Source organism: Lagopus muta, chromosome 24, assembly GCF_023343835.1.
Source record: "Lagopus muta isolate bLagMut1 chromosome 24, bLagMut1 primary, whole genome shotgun sequence".
In the NCBI taxonomy this organism is placed as follows: domain Eukaryota; kingdom Metazoa; phylum Chordata; class Aves; order Galliformes; family Phasianidae; genus Lagopus; species Lagopus muta.
Genome location: NC_064456.1, coordinates 980,810 through 1,003,968, shown reverse-complemented (window position 1 = coordinate 1,003,968; position 23,159 = coordinate 980,810). Strand labels below are relative to the sequence as shown.

Sequence of the window (23,159 nt, the reverse complement as noted above, 5' to 3'; positions counted from 1 at the left end):
CAGTGAATGATCACCTGAGTTGGTCCCTAGGTATGATCCAAGGAACTGGGGGTGGGGGTACCTGGTGTGGCTGAGGGCCAACATGCTCCATGATCCGCAGACTGAGGGTTCTTGAACCTGGGGCCATAACTGATGACCACAACATGGCCATTCAGCTGGGCTTTGTACTCCGAGGAGCGTTTTTATCCCTGATTTCCTCATGGAGAGACTGAGGCACAGAACCTGCAACGATGAGAGGGAGCTGAGTGTGCTGAGTGTGGCGGCCCCATCACCTCCCAGCCCATGGGTGAGCCCAAAGTGGGGGAGCTGACACAGAGGGCTGAGGGGATGCTGCTCCCCCGCAGCTGGGGACAGCCACTAGGACACCATCCCCCATTGCTCCCTATGGACCGGACATGTGAGCAGTCCCAAATCCCCATCAGGCTGAGACTTGGCCCTGCAAAGCCGCCGGCTCGCAGTGCTGGGGCCGAAGGGGCAGGCAGTGCTGCAGCCCCACCGTGGCCGAGCAGCTGTCACCATCCCAAATCTCTGCCGAGAAGGCACGTCGGAAATCCCGGGTGTCGGAGGAGAGGTCTGCTCTGCATTCCTCATCCAGGAGTGGGGAGCAAGCCAAGCATCTCCCCGCCGCCTGCAGCTGCTCCCAAATATGTTATGACTTGTCACTGCGGCAGGAAGGGATGTCGGCGAGCCTGGAAAGCAAGAGGGGATGTGGGGCAGCGGGGGCCGGGGGTCGGTGCTGTTGGATGTGGCCTTTTGGAGGGAGCGGTGCAGGATGGGCCCTGCTGGATGCATCAGCGCCCATCACTGGGATGGGGCCGAGGTAGGATGTGCCTGCACCACCTGGCTCACTTCATCATCCCATACAACCACCCCATTCTCCAATTCTTTTCAACAGAAAGGACCCCACTGCCAGTGCTCCACGCAGCGAGCTCACAGACCTCACCAAAACCCCAACCAAGCCACCATGGGGAGTCGTGGTGTGAGAGCCACCAACCCTCAGCCACCACCTCTCCTGGGGCCGAACCCGCCGTGATTTTTCTCAATGGAGATCAGTGTTTTCAGCTCATGGTGCTGTCAGGGTGAGCCGTCCCCACGAGGCCGGGGCCCCCTCCTCTGCCCGCGGGGGAAGGTCACCCCGTGACGGATCGCAGCACGTTCTGCCCGGCGCACACAGCCCTGCTTTGTGTGCAGCCCAGCCGCCGCCATCCATCACAGGATAACCTGACAGCCGGCAGCACAGCCCTAAGCCCCTGCTGGCTCTGAGCTACCTGGGGCGCAGCCGGCAGCTGCTGTGGGCACCTATGGCACCCGGGGGAAGGTGCCCTGCTCACCCATCCCGTGGCTTTGTGCTGTGAGCGGGGTGATGGGTACCCTTGGGGATGCTCAGGGTGAGGGGAGCCTCCGAGTGTTTGGGGTGCTGGGGGCCCATGGGAGTGCTGGGAGTGGTGGCGGCCCCTGGGGTGCTCAAGGTGATGGGGGGGATGGGGGCTCCGGGGGTGCTCAGGATGATGGGGGCCCTCAGGGTGGTGTTTGGGATGCTCAGGGTGCTGGGAGTCCCTGGGGTGTTTGTGGTGCTCAGGGTGATGGGAGCTGCTGGGACCGCTTATGGGGCTGTTGTGGGGCTGATGGCTGCTCACTCAGCTGTGGGGTGTGTGAACCTGCTGGATGCACAAAGCCCACAGGGCCCTGGGGACCAATTCATCCCCTTCTCCCCATGTTCTCTTTCTGATCAGAAAAGCCCCGGCGCTGCTGCAGAACACTGCCCATGTTTTATGAAGTGCTAAATGCTTGGCCACTCTGCTATATGGCCCCGCCACGTGCCCGAGGAGCTGCTGTTTCACCCTTCACCCTCCAAACACAATCTCAAAATTAAAAAACCCATCCAGAGCTGGAGCAGTGCCACTGGTTTCCCTCACCAGGTCTGTGGACACCAGCAAGTCCCACCAGTGGGACGCAGATGGAAACTACTGGCTTGGGTTCTCCCATCCTAACTGCTTTGTGTCACCGTTTTCATGATTTTCCTCGTGGCCCCAAAGAAATCCCTGTCTGTGCTGGCAGAGGGCCGGCCCCCAAGGGGAGATCACCATGATGAGCCCCAGAATGGCTCAGAATGAACCCAAAGTCAGGCAGGGCGCCGGTGGGTGGGTGTTGGGAATGTGCTTCCTCAGAGAGGGTGATTTGGGGAATAAAATCCCAGCAGGGTCAGCTCTGCTCTTGTCTGACATTCTTTCCACTGACCGATCCCTCCACTGGAATCCGGCCCAGAGCAGGAATAGGAGGAGGTGGGAGATGGTTTCTGACGTTCCTGGTGGAAAAAAGCCCTCAGGATTAGTGACAAAGCCAGGGAGATGTGGTTGGAGTCCTGGGGAAGGGTGAAAACCCATCCCATTGTGCTAACCAAAAGCCCATTGCCATGCCTCAGTTTCCCCATTGGGAAGGTGGGAACCGTCCCTCTCAGGGCTGCGTTCCTCTGCTGTCCCACAGCTCTGGGGGGAGCACGGGGGGCACAGCACATATGGAGCAGCACTGGGTTCTGCGCCCCATGGTGCAGCTGCCCCCACCCTGACCACCTCATCCCATAACTGAAGGGACCAGATGACGCAGGAATGCAGGCTGGGGCTGGCAGCCCCTGTGCCACCCGTGGGCTCAAACAAAGCCCCCGTTGGGGCAGCCAGGGCAGCTCCCATCATGCCAATCCCCCCCCCCCTCCCCTCACCCCCCTTTGGGCCATGCAGTCCTCGTGGCCGCAGCCGGACAAGTTTTGATGCGAGGCAGCAGCTTAGGGTGGGCTCAGGTTTCCTTTAGGTTTTCTATATTTATCTCTGTGATTTAATGCCAGCGCCGGGGTTTAAATGGCACCGAGCAGTTGGCGCAGGGAAACGGAGCAGTCGTCCCCGAGCCGTGCACACGTCCTCCCATGGAGCTCTTTGAGACCAACCCTTACTTTTTCCCGGAGCAGAGGTTTTACGATGGGGAAAACTTCCTGGGCTCCCGCTTGCAGAGCTATGAGGCAGCCGCATTTCCCGAGCGGCCCGAAGTGGCTCTGTGCCCCGAAAGCAGAGGGGCTTTGGAGGAGAAGGACTCAATGCTACCCGAGCACTGCCCTGGGCAATGCTTACCGTGGGCTTGCAAAATCTGCAAGCGTAAAACAGTGTCCATCGACCGGCGTCGGGCGGCCACGCTGCGGGAGAAGCGGAGGCTGAAGAAGGTGAACGAAGCCTTCGAGGCGCTGAAGCGCAGCACTCTGCTCAACCCCAACCAGAGGCTGCCCAAGGTGGAGATCCTGCGCAGCGCCATCCAGTACATCGAGCGCCTGCAGAGCCTGCTCAGCAGCCTCAACCAGCAGGAGCGCGAGCAGAGGGAGCTGCGCTACCGCCCTGCTGCACCACAACCTGCTGTGAGTGAGGGGATGGGTGGGGATGGGGGGCAGGAGCCGGGGTGGGTGGTGGTGGAGGAATGGGGTGGTGGCGCTCAGGTTGCTCTCCCTACGGACGGGTTGCTGGGGGACAGTGGGCTGATGGCTATTGCGTAGTGGATCGATGGTGATTGGTGGGGAGTGGGAAGGTTTAAGTCACAGAAACCATTGTAGAACCATGGGATCATAGAGTTGTGGAATTGTGGGGCCACAGAACCGTGGAATCATGGGGTCACAGGACCATGGAAGCATGGAGACATGGAAGCATGGGGTCATAGGACCAGGGAATCGTGGAACCATAGAGCCATGGAAACATAGAGCGCTGGAATCATGGGGTCACAGAGTCATGGAATCATAGAGTCAGAGTCATGGAAACACAGAGACATGGAATCATAGGGTCACAGAGTCATGGAATCATGGGGTCATAGAACCATGGAATCATAGAACCATGGAAACACAGAGTCATGGAATCATGGGGTCACAGAGTCATGGAGTCAAGGAATCATACAGTCATAAAACCATAGCACCATGGAATCGTGGAATGATGGAACCATGGAACCGTGGGGTTCTATATAGCACAATACAATGCATTACAATACAGTGCAACGCAATGTGGTACCATACAATACAGTGCAATGCAGTAACAAAATGCTGTAACAACAGCTATGTAATGTAACATAAAGTAATGGGAAGTAATACAACGCACCAGGCCTGGCCCCCTGGTGCTTGGGGACTTGTCCCAGTGGGGAGCACCACTGGTTTCTCAGTCCAATGGCACCAAACTGGGATCCAGGCAAGAATCCTTGAGGCAGTGGCATCCTGCCCTAAGCACGCAGGGTGCGGCCAGGCTCCATCCTCCCCACCATGAGATTCTGGTGGCTGAAGCACGTTTTGGGGGGATATTTTTGTCTGCTGGGGGATGGTGGCATGCGCCTCCTGGCTGCTGAGGCTTTGTATGTGGGAATGTGGAGCTGTGGATAAAGGTATGGGTGATACAGATACAGATGAGAGATGTAAATGATGTATAGCTACAGGTGATACATAGATTGCAGATGTGTCGGTATGAATAGAGATTATGTAGATGACAGGTATAAATGATACAGGTATAATATGTACGTATAGATAACATTGAGACAGATGTAAATTATATATAGATGCAGATGCCAGATATCTACATGTTAATACTGATATCAGTGGGCTTTGTAAGAGGGAGAGACTTACAGAGATTCATCCTTTGCACTGAAGGACCAATTCTTTGGTACCGCCAGGCTGCTCCTCCAGCACAGCTTCACGTCCTGAGTACAAAATCAATGATCTGGGGCAAAACCAAAACTCCAATCCATACGCCTTTCCAGTGTCAGTCGGAAACAATTCCAAGCACTCGTGTACTGGGGGCCTGGAGCGAGCAGTGAGCTGAGGTTTAGGGGTTCCCCAGCAGCTCCTTGGTGCCATCTTTTATTTAATGAATCAATGAAGTGATTTTCACTAAGTGGCTGTTTTGCCCAAGGATGCTTGTCTGTTTTTTTCCTCATAATTGCTGCCTACAGAAATACTGCATAGCAAGCAGGTGGCCATGCACCCCGAGCCCAAATTGGGTTTTTCTGGCATTCATGGAGATTAATGACCAACCATGGCACTGATGGATCCCCAGGACCCCAAATTTCACCATCTGCTCTGTGTCTGTGACCACGCATTGGTGCCATGCAGTGGGGATGGGGGTGTTCAGGGCAGGCAGTGGGGTTTGGCTGGTGGAGGTGGGCCCATGGGTGGCACGTTGGTCCTTGCAGGCACCCAGTGAGTGCGGCTCCGGCAGCTCGTCCTGCAGCCCCGAGTGGAGCACACAGCTGGAGTTCAGCACCAACCCTGCAGGTAAGGAGCTCCCAACCCTCCATCCCAGGGACATCACAGCAGTGGGGCTGAGCATCCCTGAGCCAAAACTCACAGCCAGTGGACAGGAGGAGCCTCGTCCTCCCCCCACCCTCATGTTGGGTGAACCCTCCAGCACTGCCTGAGTGCAGCTCAGGTTTCTCCCATTGCCTGATGTGCTGGAAGCAGCCCGCAGCAGCTCCACGTCCCTGTCCCATCAAGGGTTCATCTGTGTCTGCCCCATAACCCAGCTCTGCCCATTGCAGCACAGAGCACCTGTGCGGAGCTGCCTCTCCCACTCCCTAAAAGCTTCCCCAAGTTTCGCTGCCCGTTGCCATCTTTGAGGAAAGGTCTCAGCCCTCAGGACGGGTTCTGGGAGCAGATCCCCGTGTCAGTGTGGTCACACAGGGCCGGGTCATGGGGTCACCATCCCATTGCCCTCCCCCTCCTCTCTCAGATCACCTCCTGAGTGACGATGCAGCGGAGGACCGCAACCTCCACTCGCTCTCCTCCATCGTGGAGAGCATCGCCGTGGAGGACGTGGCCGTGACGTTCCCAGAGGAGCGGGTCCAAAACTGAGCTGGCACAAAGCCCCGCAGCTCTCTGAGCTCGAAATGGGGTGGGATTGAGATGCTGGAAGGATCCAGCTGCTGGAAGTCATAATTACCCCTCCAACACTGTGGACAGCAGCGCTGAAACCGCCCGAATCCTTTCCCACTCCTCTCCAAAAGCTCCCACCGGTGGAAAAAAGAAAAGGGGAGAAGTGTGATGGCGGTGGCTGGCGGCGGCCCCGGGTCCCCCAGGCTGGGGGCTTTTCTTCCTTGGGGGCCAACATTTGTGCCACAGCCAATGTGGCTGTTTCCAAGTTGCTCTTCGACCAAGGTCTCTCTCCGGCGGGCTGCCTTCGCCGGCTTTCCTGCTGACCGCTGTGTGCAGTTGCCATTTGTTTGTGTTTTCTTTTTTAATTATTATTTTTGCTAACTTATTTTGATTTTTTTTTTTTTAAATAAAGGCATTCTTGTTTGAATCGCTCACGTTTTCCTTTACCGCTGTTTCATGTCGTGCTAACCTCCCCCAACTCTTAGGCTGTGGTTTTCTTTTCCTCGTATCAGAATATCCAAGGTCTTTGGATGGACATCAGTGGATGCCTCATGCTTAAATCAGCCCTGCAGAGACCACCGAGCTCACTGGTTTGTTTCTGGGGCTCAGCCCTGTGCCCCAAAAGCATTCAGGGCATCAGGTGATGTTGACTCCATTTTCCAAAGTTTGATTGTATTTCCAATTTGGGCTCTAGAAAGAAGGCTCAAGCCAGCATTGCTTTAAAATCCTGTTTATTGGAACACACATACATCCTTTCCTGACCCGATCCAGGGTTTGGAGTCCATGCAGTACCAATAATATGACGAAAGAAGTAGGGCATTGGTAGAAAGGGTTCACCGACTCTTCAAATTAAAAAAATATTTAATACTGTATTAGGCAAATAATACACCAAAAAGACATTGTGACTGTATAGCCTCTCAGATATTGCACTTCCAGACAGCACATGATAAGTATAGGTCATTCCAGCCATCAATAAATATCACATCAGAAATAGGGGCCACACAAGGCAAACGTGGCATGAGGAGATGAAGAGATCCTACCCTACGGGGGAGAAATGGGAAGGGCTGAGAGCCTCCTGGATCACCCCTGCCTGTAGCCTGGAGGCAGGAGGGGAGAGCATCTCCTCTGCACCTGGAGGGAAGGGACGGGTCGTCCCAGGGTGCTGGGTGCCCCTGCTGTGTTCCCCTGCTCCCCAAGGTCAGGCCTGACAGCATCCAGGCCAGCAGTAAGCCAGACTGAGGCAGTCCAACCCTTCCCCACTTTGGGGCACAGCACAGCCCAAAATGCCCCAACCACCACCCCAGAATGCTGCTTGCACCCACAGCAGCCCCTTCCCACTCTGCCCTGTGCAGCGTCCATCCTGGCACTGGCTTCAGCCCCGCTGTCCCACCCAGGGCAGCTCCTTGGCCATCTCCCCCGACGTCAGGATTTTCACGCAGAGCTGAGCCTGAACCCTCCTCGTGATGCCCGGGGCTCCGGTGAGCTGGTGTGACAGTCTATGGCATATTGGCAACATGAACCAGGCAGGAGAAAGGTTTCCAAATATTGCAGCCCACTTCTGGGGCATCTCCGCTTCTCTGATGAGCTGCACTTCCACCAGGGATGAAACAGGCACCTGGTGAGCACATCCAGAGCCTGGCTGGTGCGAGGTGGGGTGGGCAGAACAGCCACAGGCGGGAGGCACAGGGAGCCAGGGACAGCAGTGGGGCGCACAAGCAGAAGGGAGAGCAGCCTTTTCAGTCCATGGCAGTAGCACTGCGACATCTGTTGGTTCGGGCTGAGAAACAGGCACAGGCTGAGCTCTGGCCTTGTCCTGAAAGGCAGCTGGCACTTGGCCGGATGGATAGTGGGGATGTGCTGAGAAACAAGGTGGGAATGGCTCCGTGAGGACAATGGCTCATCTCCATCTGGGGACCAACGTGCCAACAAACCCACAGCTCCTGGCACTGGAAGGCATGCATTGAGGGACAGCAGTGTCCCAGGAGAACCTGCCTCCCTCACTCCAATGAGACCCCTCATTTAGGATGGCATCTTGGGGACACCAGCAACTAGACAACTCATATGTATCACCCAGACCAGTGCTTGGGATGCTGAGCATCTCTTCTGCGTCATCCCAGCATCCTGCGAGCTTCAGCAAGCAGCAGGCTGTTCCCCAACTGCACCCCAGTAGTGAGGCAGATCTTGATGACAGCAGGCACCCTGCCTGGGTCACACCAGCAGAGCATGCTGGTCCTCCTGCTCCCCTCTTGGTTCCCACCCAGCTCTGGTCCTCCTCGCACATACCCAGGGCCGGGCTGGCTCCCATCACACTGATCCTCAGCACGAGTACGTCCGGACCGTGGAGGTCTCCAGCCGTGGTGACCCAGAGGCACCAACTGGAAGAGAAACAAAAAGCAGAGCATGGAATTAGCAGCTGCCCCAATTAGTCCTCAGCTTCCCACCAATGCATTTATTCGGCAGCAGTTGTGTATCAAAGTGAATCAAAGTGAGAGGCTTTGTACCTTCGGGGATGGGTCAGAAGGTCTAGGACAAGTGGCATAGAGCTATCTGGTCCAGCAGGGAGCCTGCTGGGAAGGGGTGGCATACCTTCTGGGGGCATTTTCTTGGCAGGGGCGGATGGAGGTGGCAGTGGCACCAGGCTGGTGACGCGGAAGCCGGCGGGCAGCGTCTCAGCTGAGCCACTGAGCATGTTGATGCTGTGAACGTCCCGCGGGCGGAAGCGCTTTCTCCAGGACGGGGTCCGACGGAAGGTTTTGTCATCACCCTGGGATGGAAGAGCAGGCTGTGAACCCAGCAGCAAGGACCTCCCACCCTTGTGAGATATCCTCACTGCGTTCATCTAACTGCGTGGGTGCCAGCATGCCAAGAGAACGCAGGCTGTGCAGAAGTGTGTGATAGGTTGGGCCAAGGATGTAGGAGAGATCTCTGGCATCCCATGAGCTGGGCTTCATTCTTCCCAGCACGCCCATCTCCTCTCCACCCCGCCTGCAAAGATGTCAACACAAAAGCCCCAGTAAAAACCCAAAGGGAAGCACATAGCTGTGTACTCATCTGGAAGCACCTACTTGTCTTCATGCTCTAAAGAGAGCTCTGACCAGCTCTGCTATCACATCTCATGCAAGAAAGCTGTATGTAGGACAGATCTAGATAAATTCCCACCTTCAGTGACTCAATGTGAACAGCTTTCTGGCTGCATAACAGGGTATCTCCAACCCACGCTTTACCAGCTGCTATGTGTCATGTCCAGAACATCTGTGCTTCTAAAAGGCTACAAAAAAAAGTAGCTGGCAAGGAAAGCTGGGTGATTCCTCCCCAAATTCAACCCACTAAGCACTAGAAGAGATGCACAAGACCCTACCTCACTTGCTTCCATAGACAGTTTTGAATTTTAAATGATTTAGTTTTAATTTATTCCATTGTTTATGCAACTGCTAGTTGTCTTCCCAGGATAAGCTGGGAGAGGGAAGCAGTTCTGTTTCTCCTATTTCTTAAACAAGAACAGGAACCCAGCACAATTTGGGCATTGGAGAGGTTTGGTACTCACATCATCCAGCCTCCGATCTGTGCCCAATGCAAGCAGATTGTTGAACTCCCTTTCCAACACTTGTCGAGCCTGAAAATAACATCAAATGAAACACTCTCCATCTATGGGAGCAGCTCTAAGCACAACTCCCCAACCCAGCCCAGAGAACGATGGAGAAAAAGCCCGTGCACCATCAGGGTGCTCTGCTTTGAAAGGCAGAATTGAGTTGGTGGGACTGGTGGAGTCACACTGCAGCTATGTCCCACGCCAGCCATCCTCCTCCAAAATCTCCCACGGAGGCCCTCCTTACCTGTGTGTTCTGCGTGGGGATTTGCAACACGAGAGCCAGACTGTTGTGGTCAAAGTTTTCGTCAAGGGCCAGGAGTGCTCCATGCACCCCGCTCTCAACAAGGTTGTTTGCGTACTCGCGGAGCCCGATGGACTGGATCCAGTGAATGACCTGGTCATTGGTCCACACCAACACATCTGCAAAAGAGCAGGAGCACGTTTCAAGGCAGCCCAGACAGTACTCTTGGTTGTGCAGTAGGCTGGCATGTGCTGGAGGCTGAGCCTGGCGCTCTCCTTCCTGGGCCAGCAGCAGTGCCGTGTAGCTCAGTGCCAGGAAAAGCTCACTTCAAGTTACCAAACTAAATGCAGAAATGACAGGCAGAAAACAACTGTGAAAATTAATGCTAAGAGGCCTGTATTGATGATGTAATTAGGGGCATTATCAATAATGAGTTGTAATCTAAGCACAGGAGATCTCAGGATAGCCAACAAGGAAGGGGAGCTTGATAAGCTGGGGGGTGTCCTGAGTACCTGAAAGGGGCAGGAGAAGCTCACCTGATGCTGGGACAAAGGCCTTTTTGTCTTGACACCCCACCACCCTACTCATGCCTGACTGGGGTGAGCTTAAGGGTACTTGGAGCAATCTGCTGGGGAAATACTGCAAGGACAACAGCCCTACAGGAGTGAGTGCTGCTCACAAATACTGGTTTTCATTTAGCAAGTGCTGTGTTAAGAATACGAGACAGGAGAGAGACCATTACTGGGTATCTCTTCGGAGGTTCTTGTCAGCCTTTCCAGAGCAGGATGGTGGATGTGGCTGCTGACCTTTGATTTCGTGCTGAGTCTCTTCTCGCCTCCTCTCAAGCTCTTTGCGGTCGTAGTTGAGCCTCTTCAGGCACATAATGCCATACTGTAGGCTGGTGCTGCAAGGACACGAGACATCACCCAACCTTCAGGAGGGCAGACGCCTTGCAGGGACCCCGCAGAGGGACCCACTTCCCTATTAACTCCATGTGCCCAAAGGATGTTTTAGTGTAGGATTGAGTCATCACAGATGAAATTCAAAGGGGATCTTAGCTGGAAGCTGGGGAACATCCCTCCCTTTTGTGGTAATCCCCCAGTCCTTCAGTTTTATCCTGTTCTATGAGCAGGCTGTCCCAGGTTTGGCCTAGATGAGCCACCCTCCAGCACTGAGGCTGGACAAGAGGAAAATCCCTCAAAAGTCCTCATCCCCTGGTCCACAGGCAGGTACTGCAGCTCAAGGACCTCCCAGAGGAGGGGACTCACCGGTGGAAACTGTCCACCATCTTCAAATGCACTCTGAGGTCTTTCTTGGTGAGGTGGTCCAGCATCCGTGCATCAACAAGACACTCCATGAAGTAGCTGCGATACTGTGGGAGGCCCAGGCTGGGCAGCCACTCATTCCCAATCCACTCATGGTTCATGTCCCCATAGGCCAGTGTCTGTAAAAGCAAATGGAGAAGCTAGGAAAAAAAAACAGGGCTTAGGAGACCTGCAGGTCAGTGCCAGCTGAGGGAGCTGGAGATCCCTCAGGAGATCAGTGACAGCTCAGTGCTGCAGCATGGGGGTCTGCTGTCCTGAGGACTACATAGGGACTGGGGAGTTCAACCCTAGTTTGGGCTGGAGGAGCTGGAGGGAATGGTTCTGTTGGCCATGGCCCACGTTCTGCTCACAGAGCAAGCACCGGGTGCAGGCTCAGCTCCAAGCAGGACTTGCCACATGCTGATGCCCCACGCTCATTCCCTGGGTGCCCCATGGTGTCCAGCTCTCCCTCCCACATCCACCCCACGTACCGCCCAATGAATGCGACACCGCAGGGACCTCACCTGTGCCCAGCTGCCTTCCTCTGTGTCCTAAGCGTGACACATGCAGCATGTCAATAGAAAGGACAGGTAAAGTCAGTACATGGCAGCATTGCACTGTGATGGCTTATGCCACGTGTGCCAAGCGTGGGACCCCCTCAGTTTGATGTGATTCTGGTGGGCTTGGGGGGCTCAGCCTTGCTAGCAGGTGCTGGGGACATCCCAGTCCTGCAGGGCCCAGGATTCATGACATCTCTGTCAAGCATGGATGTTGGATGGGGCTTTTTTAACAGGTCTTGGGCATTAGCTGGCACAGACACTGGGACTTAGACATCCATCATGGGAAGTACGGGCAGCTCTTGGGTCACCTCAACAGCTGGAGAGAGACACTTAAGCTTCAGCTCATGGGTCACAAACCATGACAATGTGCCAATTTTGCAGCTTGTTACCATGGGCTGGTTGCTCTCAACCTCACAAAACCTACAAGGGAAAGTGTGGCATTGTAACAGCTGTGACTCTGAACTCTCTGTCCTGCCAATAACAAAGCTCTGTGCCACCCAGACAGCAGGCATTCAGTAAAATGCCAAATCAATTCACACTGCCAACCCAAAATGCTGCCCCAGCTCTGAGATTCAGACAGAAGGTCATTAAGTTGCTGAGATGGGAGCATGGCTACACCTCTCCAAAGGACCCAGAGCTCTTGGGAGCGTGGGCACATCTCTCTGAGGAACCTTAAGCTATCAACCAGTGATAATGACAGCAGGGGCAATATTTGGGTGTGCTATTGTCAATGGATGGTGACTTTTCTGGGTGTTGGCTGACCAGTGTGTGGCTCAGTCTCATGCATCAACTGAGATCACTCTTGTATTTTGTCTTTCTTTCCTGTTTAACTCATAACTGACACTAGAAACCCAGCAAAACCCACAGGGGCTTGACAAAGGAAAATGCATCTGATGGTTTTTAAGCCAGCTTTAGAAATTGTTGGGATATTGAAGGCTGAAAGACGGTTTCTAGACAGGTGCACGGTGCTGGCCAAGAGCTGACACATGAGACACAGCAAAGATCCCCTTCCCTGCCGGGGTTTTTAGTGCCTCAGTGCACGTCTGGAGCCCAGCTCGGTAACTGATCCGCTGCAGCAGCAGGGCGGCCAGCCTCACCGTCTTGGTAGACGTCGCCATGTTCTCCATCTCCTCGTGGGTCACCCAGACATTTCCAGAGGACTGGAAGAGAAAAGGGCAGAGTGGTGAAAGTGAGCTGCTGTAGAACCAGGGTTCAAAGGTACACAATGGACAGGAGGGTTCAAAGGTGGACACAATGCTGGCTCAGGGTGAAGGAGGATCAGAGCATCCTCACACGTGGAGCAGAGCCAGGGGGCATCTTGCAGCATCACTGCAGCATCCGTGCAGTTTGAGATGGCGACATCTGAGCTGTCCATAGAGCCATAGAGAGTGCAGCAAGGTCTACTGGCATTTCGTCTGCCTTTATACTTTGGTTTTATGTTCACAAAGCCTGCAGGCTTGCCTCTGACAGCTGTGACCCCAGACAGGGCCATGTGAGGGCATGCCTGGGGCTGTTCCTTTTGCTGACTGTATTTCTACAGGCGTGTCTTGGCTTACTGGGGCACCATTAACCCCTTGGGGGCTTTAGGGACCAGCACAAGATATAATCCTGCTATCAGCTCCATATCTTATCCAGGCCAAGTGGGGGATCTGCACTTACTCTGACTTGCCCCAGGAATTTCAGACAACCCCAAGGAAAGATTTCTATTGAAATAACTGAAAAAATGGTTCTGCGTAACAGAGCTGGCCCTGCAAACCAAACATGTGCTGTTTAGGTGGGATCTTATTCCCCCAAGATCTGAAAGTGCCCAAGCTTTGCTCTTCACTGACTGCTCTGCAGGGTCAGCCTCCTGCTGACAACCTCTGCGTGTGAGGATAAGAACATCCGATGGGGTCTCAAGGCAGGAAAGTGCTTCACTCTTGGTGGCAGTAAATGATCTTTGTGCCAGAGGACACGTGTCTGGTGGTCTTACTGGTCCTTAAGGCTTGTCACCCACCCACAGCCTGCACTGAACACTGGCAAGCTCTTTCTTGCCACACTTGCCTGCAACACTGGCAGACAAGAGGCCAATGAGCCACTGTGGTCCTACAAAGCCAGAGGATGGGGAAAACAGTTGTGGGGTGGAGTGCTCACCGTCCGTGAGGTGGGTGGTGCTGATGGGCTCGTGAGTGAAACCATCTCCTGGATGGCCAGGCGCAGCTTCAGGCGATGCAGCGCATTGCTGATGCCGATCTCCCTCTGGATCTCAGTGTCAGACAATGCTGACATGATGGCTCCACTCTTCACGTTGGCTCGGCAAGCAGCAACGTACCAGGCTGGCATCCCCACCCAGAGCTGTTGAGACAGGGCAAAGTTGGGGACCCACCCTGGCAGGGTAGAGGACACCCTGTCTGCAGCTCCACATCAAAGCTGCATACCCATGTTGGGCTTCTTTTCTGTTTGGACCTTGCACAGATTGCCTGTGGGCAGAGCAGCTTCCATACATCTATCTCATAGAGCATAGGGAAAGTACACCCACTGAGTCTTTCAACTCAAGAGCTTGAGGAAACCCCAAAGCACAACCCTGCAGACATGAGAGGGACTTGGGGATCTGCTCTGCTCCCCCAGCTCCACTCACTTGGATCTACAGACGCTCCATTGCCACCTCCCTTCTCAGCTGGGGAGCATAGAAAATATCTCCATGCTTTGGGAAGAGGTTCTGAGTTGCTGAACATGGGCTGTTTTGCAGCTACCACCCACAAGCATGAAACAAAATGGAACTGTGGGGTGCTGTACCCCTGTCAGGGTAGCACACTGCACACTGTGTGTGGGGACAATGTGTGGGCATGCTCTGCCTTACCTCCAGCCAGGACACAACAGTGGGGCCATCCCAGTGAGCAAAAGGCAATCCCTTCCTCCGAGCTTCTTCCAGAAGTTCATGCCTGGAGCAAAGAGAAGCAGAAGAGTGATTTATTGGGAGCCTGAGGGGAAGAAAGTAACTCGCAAATGGGAAGAGGCTATCAGAAGCAAAAACCAGCTGGAAACAAAGCAATTAAGGAGCTAACATGGCTCAAGAGGGGGTGAAGACAAGAAGTCTTCTCAGCCCTGTGTCACAGCTTAGCAGCCAGGGCCATTTTCTTTCTGTGGCAGAGGAGGTTCACTCACTTCTTCCGCAGGCGCCGATCTTTTTCAGCCTGAGCACCCAGCTTGCCGAGTCCCAGAGGGTCCTGAATGCCCACTTCTGTGTCGGTCAGCAGCACTGTTGGGCAAGCAAGATACTCCCAGGTCACCATGATGTTCCCCATGGCACTGCATGGATCCTTGCACTGAGGTTTTGGGCATGCACAATACAGGAGGTGATGGTCTCCATTTCCAACCCATCCCCAGAGCATCCCTTGTCACACTGGAGCCCACAGGGATCCCTGCCTGCCAGCTTTCCCATTTCAAAATGCTCAACATTGATGCAGTAAAGGATTCATGAGTGGAAAAGCAGCTCCCACCACAGGGCTGAGCAACATCAGGGAGGTGCCATGGGAGGGAAACAGATCTGAGAACATTAGGGATAAGATAGAGTGATGGGGGATTGCTATCTCTTGGAGAGCATTAGCACTGGTACAATGCTCAGGTCAGAAAGGTCCACAGGGCAGAAAGGACCAGGGCCTGCCCCAGGATGCCCAGAGCTGGTGGCCTCGATGTCCCCAGGCCAACCGACTGTCCCTGCTCCTCCGCCTGTAACCCCAACACTACTCCAAAGCCAGAGAGGGCCGGAAGGTGTGAGTAGAGCCTGACCCAAGAGAATGCCCGCCCGGCATGCACAGGAATGGGGCTGCTCACAGACCCTGCCCTGTGGCTCCTTCTCTGCTCAGCTGAATCAAGCGGCCCTTCTCTTTTTTCCCGAACAAACGCCCGATGGAGGATTTGATCCCCTTCCTCTTGGAGCCCTTGTGCAAGGAGTCCTGGCTGCTGTTGCTGCTGGGGTTACTGGCCTGTTCGTCCAGCGAGCTGGGGATGGGGGGAGAGGAACAGCAAAGCCTTAGGTTATTGCCGAGCAGCACAAGAGTCGTGGCAAACCCCAGCCCATCTCCACGCCGTGGACTGAGATGCAGCAGGTGCTCCACGTACCTCTTCCCATCCTCCTGACTCAGTGCAGGGTGGCCCAGCTTTTCCAGCCGCAACGTCCTGGGGGAGGATGGGGGAGAAGTCTCGCATTTGATGGTGGTTTTATCCTCTCGGCTTTCATCCCGAGCTGCAGGTGACTAAACAAGCACAGGAGCCATGAGGTTGGATGGCCAAAGCCCAGCTTTGTCCTTGTCCTGCTGCCTGCCCCAGAGCCCCTCACTCTTGTTCCATGGAGGCACGGCCAAAAGAGCCTGCAGTGTCCTGAGGCTTTGCCACGCTCCAGGATAAGCCTGAAGCAGTGCTCCAGTGGTGGCTCGAGTTGCACAAGCAGATGGGGAGGATTCAGCCACAGGGCCAAGATCCTGGGAATATGGGGAATGAGGAGGAGAGAGGATGCAGCTCCATGGCCCAGATCAAGGTGTAGGGACAGACGCTGCTGCCACAGCAGAAAGCTCTGAGGAAGACAGATGGGAATGTCCCAGATACACCCTGTCCCCAAAAGGGATGCTCAGTGTTTGAGGACCCAGTGGCTGCCTGACCCTCCCCGTGTCCTGCAGAACTTCAGGCTGCCAGCTGGACCATCTCCAAGCACCTTATGGGATCCTTCTGCTGAATCCCTGGGGTCCCCAGCTCCACCCCACAACTGGTGCACCCTGACCTGGTGTGGGCAAAGCCAGGAGCAGGCTGGAAAAGGGGCTTGGACAAAAACCAGCATAGTGTGAGCCACTCACTAGCAGTTTCCTCCGGTGCTTCCTCAAGTCGCTGGGCTGATCGCAAGGGAGAAAGCAAGAGAGACACAGAAAGGGTGGCAGTTAATGGAGAAACCCCTCAGCAAACGCAGGCATCCTGTTCCACACCGCTCAGCTGTATGGACACTGGGATGCTGCTTCCACCCTGAGCAGCCACATGCACACCCCGTGCCCATGCTCCCCCCTGCCCCACCAGCCTCCTCACCAGCGTCATGATCCCCATGCGGTCCAGGTCCTGAGCAGCACTGCGGGATGTCAGCTTAGGGGTGGAGCGGCCGCTGAGAGGTGGGGATGAGCTGGCCAAGGACAGGGCTGTCAGCGAGGTGGGGATGGAGGCTCTTTTGCAGAGCTGGGTGAGGTTGAGGCCTTCCATGCTGCCGCTGGTCACACGGGTCTCCAGCTCCTCTGCACGGAGCTCGGTGGATTCCTTCTCCTCTTGGATCATCCTGCAGGTGCAGTGGGCTCAGGGCTCCTGGTTCCACACCATTGTGGGGTGGTCCCCAGCCTCTGGCACCTCCCAGCCATGGAACTTACTGGCACTATGGAAAGGCAGTCTGGGTGCTTTGACTAGAGCCCCTGATCTCTAGGAATGGCAGTAAGAGCCATCGAAATCCACATGAATCAAGGCTGAGGGATGTCCCATTTCTTTTTTTTTTTTTAAGCAGTGATCTTTTGTGTGAACTGGCTCTGATGTCACCAAAGGACAGAAAGAACCAAGCCCTGTGGATAGATACCCCGGAGCCATTTCCCTGGCTAAAGTTGGAGCAAGACATCGATTTTAGGGCACCAAATCCTCCTCCCCACTCTAAAGCCATTTTGTTTCAAAACAGCTGTCGGTTTGGGCTGTGACCCCTACCTGATCTCCTCGTTGATGGCATCCAGCTGCTCCTGGAGCATCATGGCCAAGGTCTGGGCATCCGAGTGCCCACCAGGGGAGAGCACATCCATGGAGCTGAAGAGCGTCTCGCGGTCATCTTCATCCACATCAGAGATCTCAGGATCGCTGTCAAAGGCGTGAGGCCCTGTGGCCAAAACGCTGCCTGCCTGGGTCTGCTCCCAGTCCTGGGGGAACAAGATCCTCTGGTCATACATGGCACCTCCACGACCCCGAATGCCAAACTGGAGGCCTCCAAGCAACACTCAACCACAGTACAGGGGGAAAGCAATCTTGTCATGTTACTTCTGTTCACTTGCCAGGTGAAGGAAATTCCCCCATGTCTCCAGGTCAGGGAGATGGGAGACCAACGTGCAGGGAGACCTCAGTTCTGACCCCAATCCTGGTCCTGTGCTGGCAGGAGGGTGGGTTACCTTTGCTGGCTCCTCTCTCCGGGTGGCGAATCGGCCCTTCTGGGTCCGAGGAAGGGCTGGGGCTGCTCCAAAGGGCTCAGCAGGGGCATGGACCACAGCACCCAGAGGGAAGCGCAGGTCTGTGGCACTGCCCATGTGGGACCTGTGAAGAGAGTTCCATTATGGACATTGCCCATGCAAGGATGCTTCTGTCCCCTGGCTGCTTTCAACATAGCCCTCAGGATAGAGGAGGGGGACAGGGCCACTCTGGAATGACCAGCCCAGCAATACCTCTCTGCTCTGCTGCAAAATCAGGCTCCAGAAGAGAAAAGTGTTCCATTTTTCCAGTCCCAACCCTGTAGGAAGCACAGCCCCAGGCCCTGCCCCACTGCTACCCCCCCTTTTGCTGTGGTACCCACTGAATATCCATACTGTTTTGGCCTGCACTGTCCAGCAACCTCCCAACATGTCTGGAGTCCCCTTGTGTGTGACCGCATCTCCACAATGGCAGTTAGACAAGCAGTGCTTCTTTGTATGTTTGCTTCAATACTTCCACAAGAAAAACCCTGATGAATAAAATCCCATTTGAAACAGATCTTCCAGGTGCAAGGACATGAGCACCACTTGGGACTTCCCACCAGAAACCATTTGGGACTTCTTTTTATCCTCCTCCTTCAAGCTCGTGCTGGTGCTCGGGTACAGAGCAATGCATCAGCTGCAGTGGGACATGAGGCCAATTACTGCCACTTGTGGGACCCTGTGCACACCTCCACATCACCTGCTCACCCCTCCTCACCCTAAAGACCATCCACGTGGCTGAGCAAAGCATCCCAGAGCACAGGGTTGTTCCTCCCTATACGCACTGCAATAGGAGGCACAAGATTTGGGCTTGCTTTAGGAGGACAAAAGCATTTGCCCAGAGCAATCAGCAGATTTTCCACTAGGGTGGGTTTGGTTTCCATCAGAGGGCCATATGTAGGCTCCCCACCCCCAGCAAAATCACCAACATGAGCAGCTCAGCTCGGCGTCAGCTCAGTGTTTGCAGACGAAGGCGCAGCCCAAGTTTCAAGAGGATTTAAGCTGTGGAGCTGCTGACAAGCTGCTCCCAAGCTAAAAACAGATAAAGGCGCCTTAGACAAAAGCTGACATTTCAACTGGGGGATTATTCTAGCCTCTGTAACTCAAGCTTTCTGCTAAACTGCCCTTCAAGAAATAAAAAACTAATAAGTGAGCAATGCCCTCATTGCTCTTACAGACCCATACAAGGAGCTCCCATGTATGCTCCAGGCGCTCCTCCAGCACTCTGCTGTCCTTCATCCTCACACATCCTTCCTCACTCTCCCTGCTTCTTCTTTCCAGTGCTGAAATGTGTCCTCCATGCACTTTTGTCTCTGCTGCCAGCAGATTTGAGGTTTGCTGCACCAGCTCCCATTATTTGAATATCAGAGGCTGAGATCTGATGAACTCACCTCACATCTTGCAGCACAGGGCTGGGGCCCCCCTACCTCCCTGCTGACTTTAAATGAAAGTGTGGCAGAACAGAGGGCTAAATGGGGGTCTGCACTGATGGTCACCATGGCAAGACAGCTTCCTCCTTCCCAGTTCATCCCCCACACACTGGGGGAGAAAGGCGTTTGGTGAAGACCCTGCTGTCATGGGAGACTTCTGCAGGACTGAAAATGAATCCCAGGGAAGAAAATGTTGCATGATCCATGGCAGTTTGAGCTGGGCAGTGAGAACAGGACCTCGATAAAGCCACCCTGGGGTGACACAGCTGAGAGCAAGGTAACACAAACTCCAAGTCCTTCGTGCAGAAAAAGAAATGTATGTCCAGTGTTGTTTTTTTTTGCCATCAGAAGAGCAAATCTGAGGTCATTCAGTTAGGCTGGGTTGTTCTCCACAGTTTGTTTCTCAGCCCAGGACAGATCTGCTGCGATGCACCACCGTGCAGCTCTGCATCAAGGCCTGCTGGCACTGAAATAACCAATGCCAACAGCATTTGGGGGCCCTAAAAGAAAAGTTCCCCAAAATCATCACAGTGGGGTTTGTGTCAGAAAGCAGGGTTTCAGCAGAAGCCTCTCACCTTGTATGCACGCTCTCCACAAACGTCCCACTTCTGGTCTTGAGCTGATCAACCTCCAGCCGCAGTTTGTCGATCTCATCTGACAACCTCCTCTGTTTGGGGCAAAACAGATGGGCACAGGGGTTGGTTTCGCAGTGAAGAGCAGCCAAGTTTGGGGCAAACCACATCCGCAGCTATTTCCAGGTTTTCCCTCTAAAAATCCCCATCCCATCTTCAAAGTACCTTTGGTACACCAGTAAAGAAACAGCTCATGCAGGCGACAGTGAATGGTGATGCTGGGGCAATGCTGCGAAGGGAAGGAGTGATCACAGACACATGCGTGCTCGAAGCGATGCTGGCTTGCAAGATGAAGAACTGGTCCCACTAAGATGCTCTGGCTTTGCTCCAGGCTGCATGTGCACATTCACCGTGGGAAACAGTCAGCAGCAAGGGATTTACCAGCCAAATCGGTGCTGGGCTCATCCCTCCTGCTGCCAGCACCAGGGGGGGGAAACTGTGCCTGCACTATGTGACCAGGCTGTCCTGTGGGAGATGCTGGGGAAGCTGCAGGTGGGCAGAAAGGCAAAGGGATGGAATCCTCCAGGCACAGCAGGATCCAGTCCCATGGGCAAATGGGCTGAACTGGGAGGGGCAACATGCAGGCTGCATCATGCGGGTCTCTGGGCTCTGCCTCTGAGAGCAGGAGTGATTGGGGAGCACAAGCAGAGCCCTCTAACTCTTCTTGCATACAGGGAGCATCTGGGAGAGCAAAAGCTGCCAGTGAGGGGGAAAGCAGCTCCCCAGCCTTGCCAGCCATGCATGAGACACGGGGCACATCCCAAAAGCTCTTGCTGCTGCAAAAGATGCAACCTTCCAGCTTCAGACTCATCTCACAGACCCTACAGAGATGCTTTATTTGAGAGCGGGGAAGGTGTGAAGACCTGCAGGGATTTCTGCAAGCTGGGCATGGAGCTGGGCATGGATCTCCCCACCAACAGAAGGAGGGGGCTGGGGCTGCCTTGAGGGTGAAGGGAATGTGGCTGCCCCAGCAGCACTGTCACTTGCAGCCAGGCTGCACCAAAAGCACAGGGGCAAACCCTCCTCTAGAAATGAGGACGAAGCCACCACGACCTCACTGCTGTCCTCGGTGGGGGGATGGATGAGCGTGATAGAAATACAGAGATGGGACTGAACATGCCTGTTAGGGAACTGAACCGGGGGTCTCCAGGGAGGTGGGTGGCAGCTTCCATCCACTGCGTGGGTGAGCTTATGGCCTCCTGCTGCTGGGTGCTTTGGGATCCCAGCTCCTCCGAAACTAGAGTGTTTTAGGTGGCACGACTGCCACTAGTCAGGGGTTAGGAGTGAGAAAGCGCAGTCACTAGGGCAGGCTCCCTGCAGCAGCATTTACCTTGTCGTGCTGGTGTTCCTCTATCTGCTTTTGGGTATTTTCCAGCTCTTGTAACAATGTGTTCTTTGAAAAATGAAACAAAAGAAAAGGGAATAAAAACAGGAAAGAAGAAAAGACATCATTTAGGAAATGGCTGTGTGGGGATGGCCAGCGTGGAATCATTACATGGAGGGTGGGCTGGGCATCTAGCAGGAGGGACAATGACGGTTCCCAAACTGTTCCTCATCTACTTGCCCAAGAACCAGTCCTCTCTGCAAACCTCCTGCTCCTCAAGCAGGGCTGCCAGGCCCAGCTTTGTCTCACACTGGACAATTAAGCAGCAATTAAGACATTTGATAGCTAGGGCTTGCAGATTAGGAAGTTTGTCTCAGAGGAGATCAACGCCTCCTGCAGCTGAACTAAAAAATGGCTCCAGCATCTGCACTAGAGAAGTGGTAAGGAGGAAGCAGAGCTTGCAACTGCCTGACCTTTTTGGGAGGCCAAATAGCAGCATTTTTGCCCAGGGATGACCTTGAGAAACATTCTGTGTGTGTCAGTGATGGCAGCAGGTTGGGGAACCCATAGTGCCCCTCCATAAGGTGCCACCACCCTGGTCCTTGCTGTTTGCTGAGAGAAGAATTTGAATTTGGTCCTGTGTGTTCCTGTTCTTTATCCAGAGACATCTGCTGAATGGCTGGACATGCTGGCACAGCCAGGTCTGGTTGGGGACAGGAGGTGCAGAGCAGCAGAGAGATAGACCTGTGCCTGGAGGCATTAGCAAGGAGGTGCATCTCCTCTTTGGTCTGATTTGGGGGACCAGAGAGTCTGGTCCCAGCAGGAACCCAAACAGAGATGAATTACCATGTGCTAATCTCTCGTTGATGTTTCAAAGTTTATCCCTGCTCTGGATCACCCACTTCCCAGCAAATTGCATTCATGCAGTTGAAAGAAAAGCCTGGCTTCCTGAGTGAGCAGGATGGGAGCTGGGATGCTGCTCACAGACACTTGGGGAAGGCAGACTGGTCTGGCAGCAGGGCCTGGTGAAAAGGGAGGTTTCAAAGCAGCACGTGGAGGGCTAGGGGATGAATGCTGCATTTTTTCCTGCAAAATGCAGTAGGGTTTCATTCTGACAGCTGGGTACAGGCTGCAGTTGAGGCTGCGCCAATGCAGACACAGAGAAGCAAGGGAATGGAGCAGGATGAATCCTGCTGCTGTCAGAAGTGGAGGCGGTGGGGAGTGGATTCTGGTAGGCGAGGGCTGGCTGGAGATGAGGGCACGATGCTGAGCACGCTTCCCTACAATCCCACCAGCCCTGGCACCTGGCTGGCAACCTGCATGGGATCGATTCCCCATCCCTGCATGGGTGCTTCCAAACTCCTGTGCTGCAGCTGGCAGAGGCTCCGTGCTGTAGGGGCTGCAGACCTTGCAGCCCTCCAAGGACCCCTTACTCTTAGCCACTACCTTTTCCTCCAAGGCTGCCATCCTCTCCTTGAGGTGCAGCTGCAGCCGCTCGTTGGATTCGCTCAGCAGCCGATCCACAGTGTCTGAGAGCCGCTTGTTGTGCTCCTCGTTCATCTTCTCCCTTTGACGAGCCTGCAGCAGCAAACAGCAACCAGTCACCCCAGATCCAGTGGATTTGCTCCTCCTGCTATGAGGAGCTCAGTGACCTCCCATCTGTTCCTGCTGTTGGTGTCACAGATGACCCAGGGGACGAATCTACCATTTACAGCACAGATGGAATCCCCTGTTGGTTCTCTGCTGGTCTCTGCTATTTCAGGGCCACGGATGAGAGGACAGGGTTTGACTTCCCACAAGCTCGACCTGTGCACCCCCCAGAGCCAGTCACAACATGGTGACACTTTCCAGACTCCAGTGGATCCTCTGGATTTGCAGAAGTTTCTCCAAATCTCTACTCTTGGAGAAAGCAACCAGAGACTTCCCCAGCATAACCAAGACCTGGGGCACATGCTGCAATGGCAGCTGAGTGACCCAAGAAACATG

General features: G+C 54.5%; 2 protein-coding genes across 6 annotated transcripts in view; one reads left to right on the top strand and one right to left on the bottom strand.

The window, feature by feature from the left end:
• Positions 1–2,895: 2,895 nt before the first annotated feature.
• Positions 2,896–6,220, top strand: MYOG (myogenin). Its single transcript, XM_048926372.1, has 3 exons — positions 2,896–3,397; positions 5,203–5,284; positions 5,739–6,220. Exons 1-3 carry the CDS (start codon positions 2,918–2,920, stop codon positions 5,858–5,860), a joined length of 684 nt encoding a protein of 227 aa, XP_048782329.1. The 5' UTR covers positions 2,896–2,917; the 3' UTR covers positions 5,861–6,220.
• A 384-nt stretch (positions 6,221–6,604) lies between these two features.
• PPFIA4 (PTPRF interacting protein alpha 4) overlaps positions 6,605–23,159 on the bottom strand; it is a 43,167-nt gene continuing 26,612 nt past the window's right edge. For 2 of the 5 annotated variants that reach the window (XM_048926353.1, XM_048926358.1), the window contains 21 exons: positions 22,620–22,751; positions 21,180–21,242; positions 19,793–19,884; positions 17,731–17,872; positions 17,279–17,484; positions 16,628–16,868; positions 16,405–16,440; positions 15,677–15,810; positions 15,393–15,556; positions 14,720–14,813; positions 14,415–14,496; positions 13,709–13,909; positions 12,673–12,735; positions 11,540–11,566; positions 10,980–11,155; positions 10,518–10,615; positions 9,715–9,890; positions 9,426–9,494; positions 8,468–8,645; positions 8,165–8,256; positions 6,605–7,738 (listed from right to left, as the gene is read on the bottom strand). In XM_048926353.1, the coding sequence (XP_048782310.1) occupies positions 8,198–8,256; positions 8,468–8,645; positions 9,426–9,494; positions 9,715–9,890; positions 10,518–10,615; positions 10,980–11,155; positions 11,540–11,566; positions 12,673–12,735; positions 13,709–13,909; positions 14,415–14,496; positions 14,720–14,813; positions 15,393–15,556; positions 15,677–15,810; positions 16,405–16,440; positions 16,628–16,868; positions 17,279–17,484; positions 17,731–17,872; positions 19,793–19,884; positions 21,180–21,242; positions 22,620–22,751 (2,433 nt within the window). In that variant the 3' untranslated portion in view covers positions 6,605–7,738; positions 8,165–8,197. The remainder of the gene's footprint in view (positions 7,739–8,164; positions 8,257–8,467; positions 8,646–9,425; positions 9,495–9,714; positions 9,891–10,517; positions 10,616–10,979; positions 11,156–11,539; positions 11,567–12,672; positions 12,736–13,708; positions 13,910–14,414; positions 14,497–14,719; positions 14,814–15,392; positions 15,557–15,676; positions 15,811–16,404; positions 16,441–16,627; positions 16,869–17,278; positions 17,485–17,730; positions 17,873–19,792; positions 19,885–21,179; positions 21,243–22,619; positions 22,752–23,159) is intronic. The other 3 variants (XM_048926355.1, XM_048926356.1, XM_048926357.1) reach the window with 3 other exon arrangements.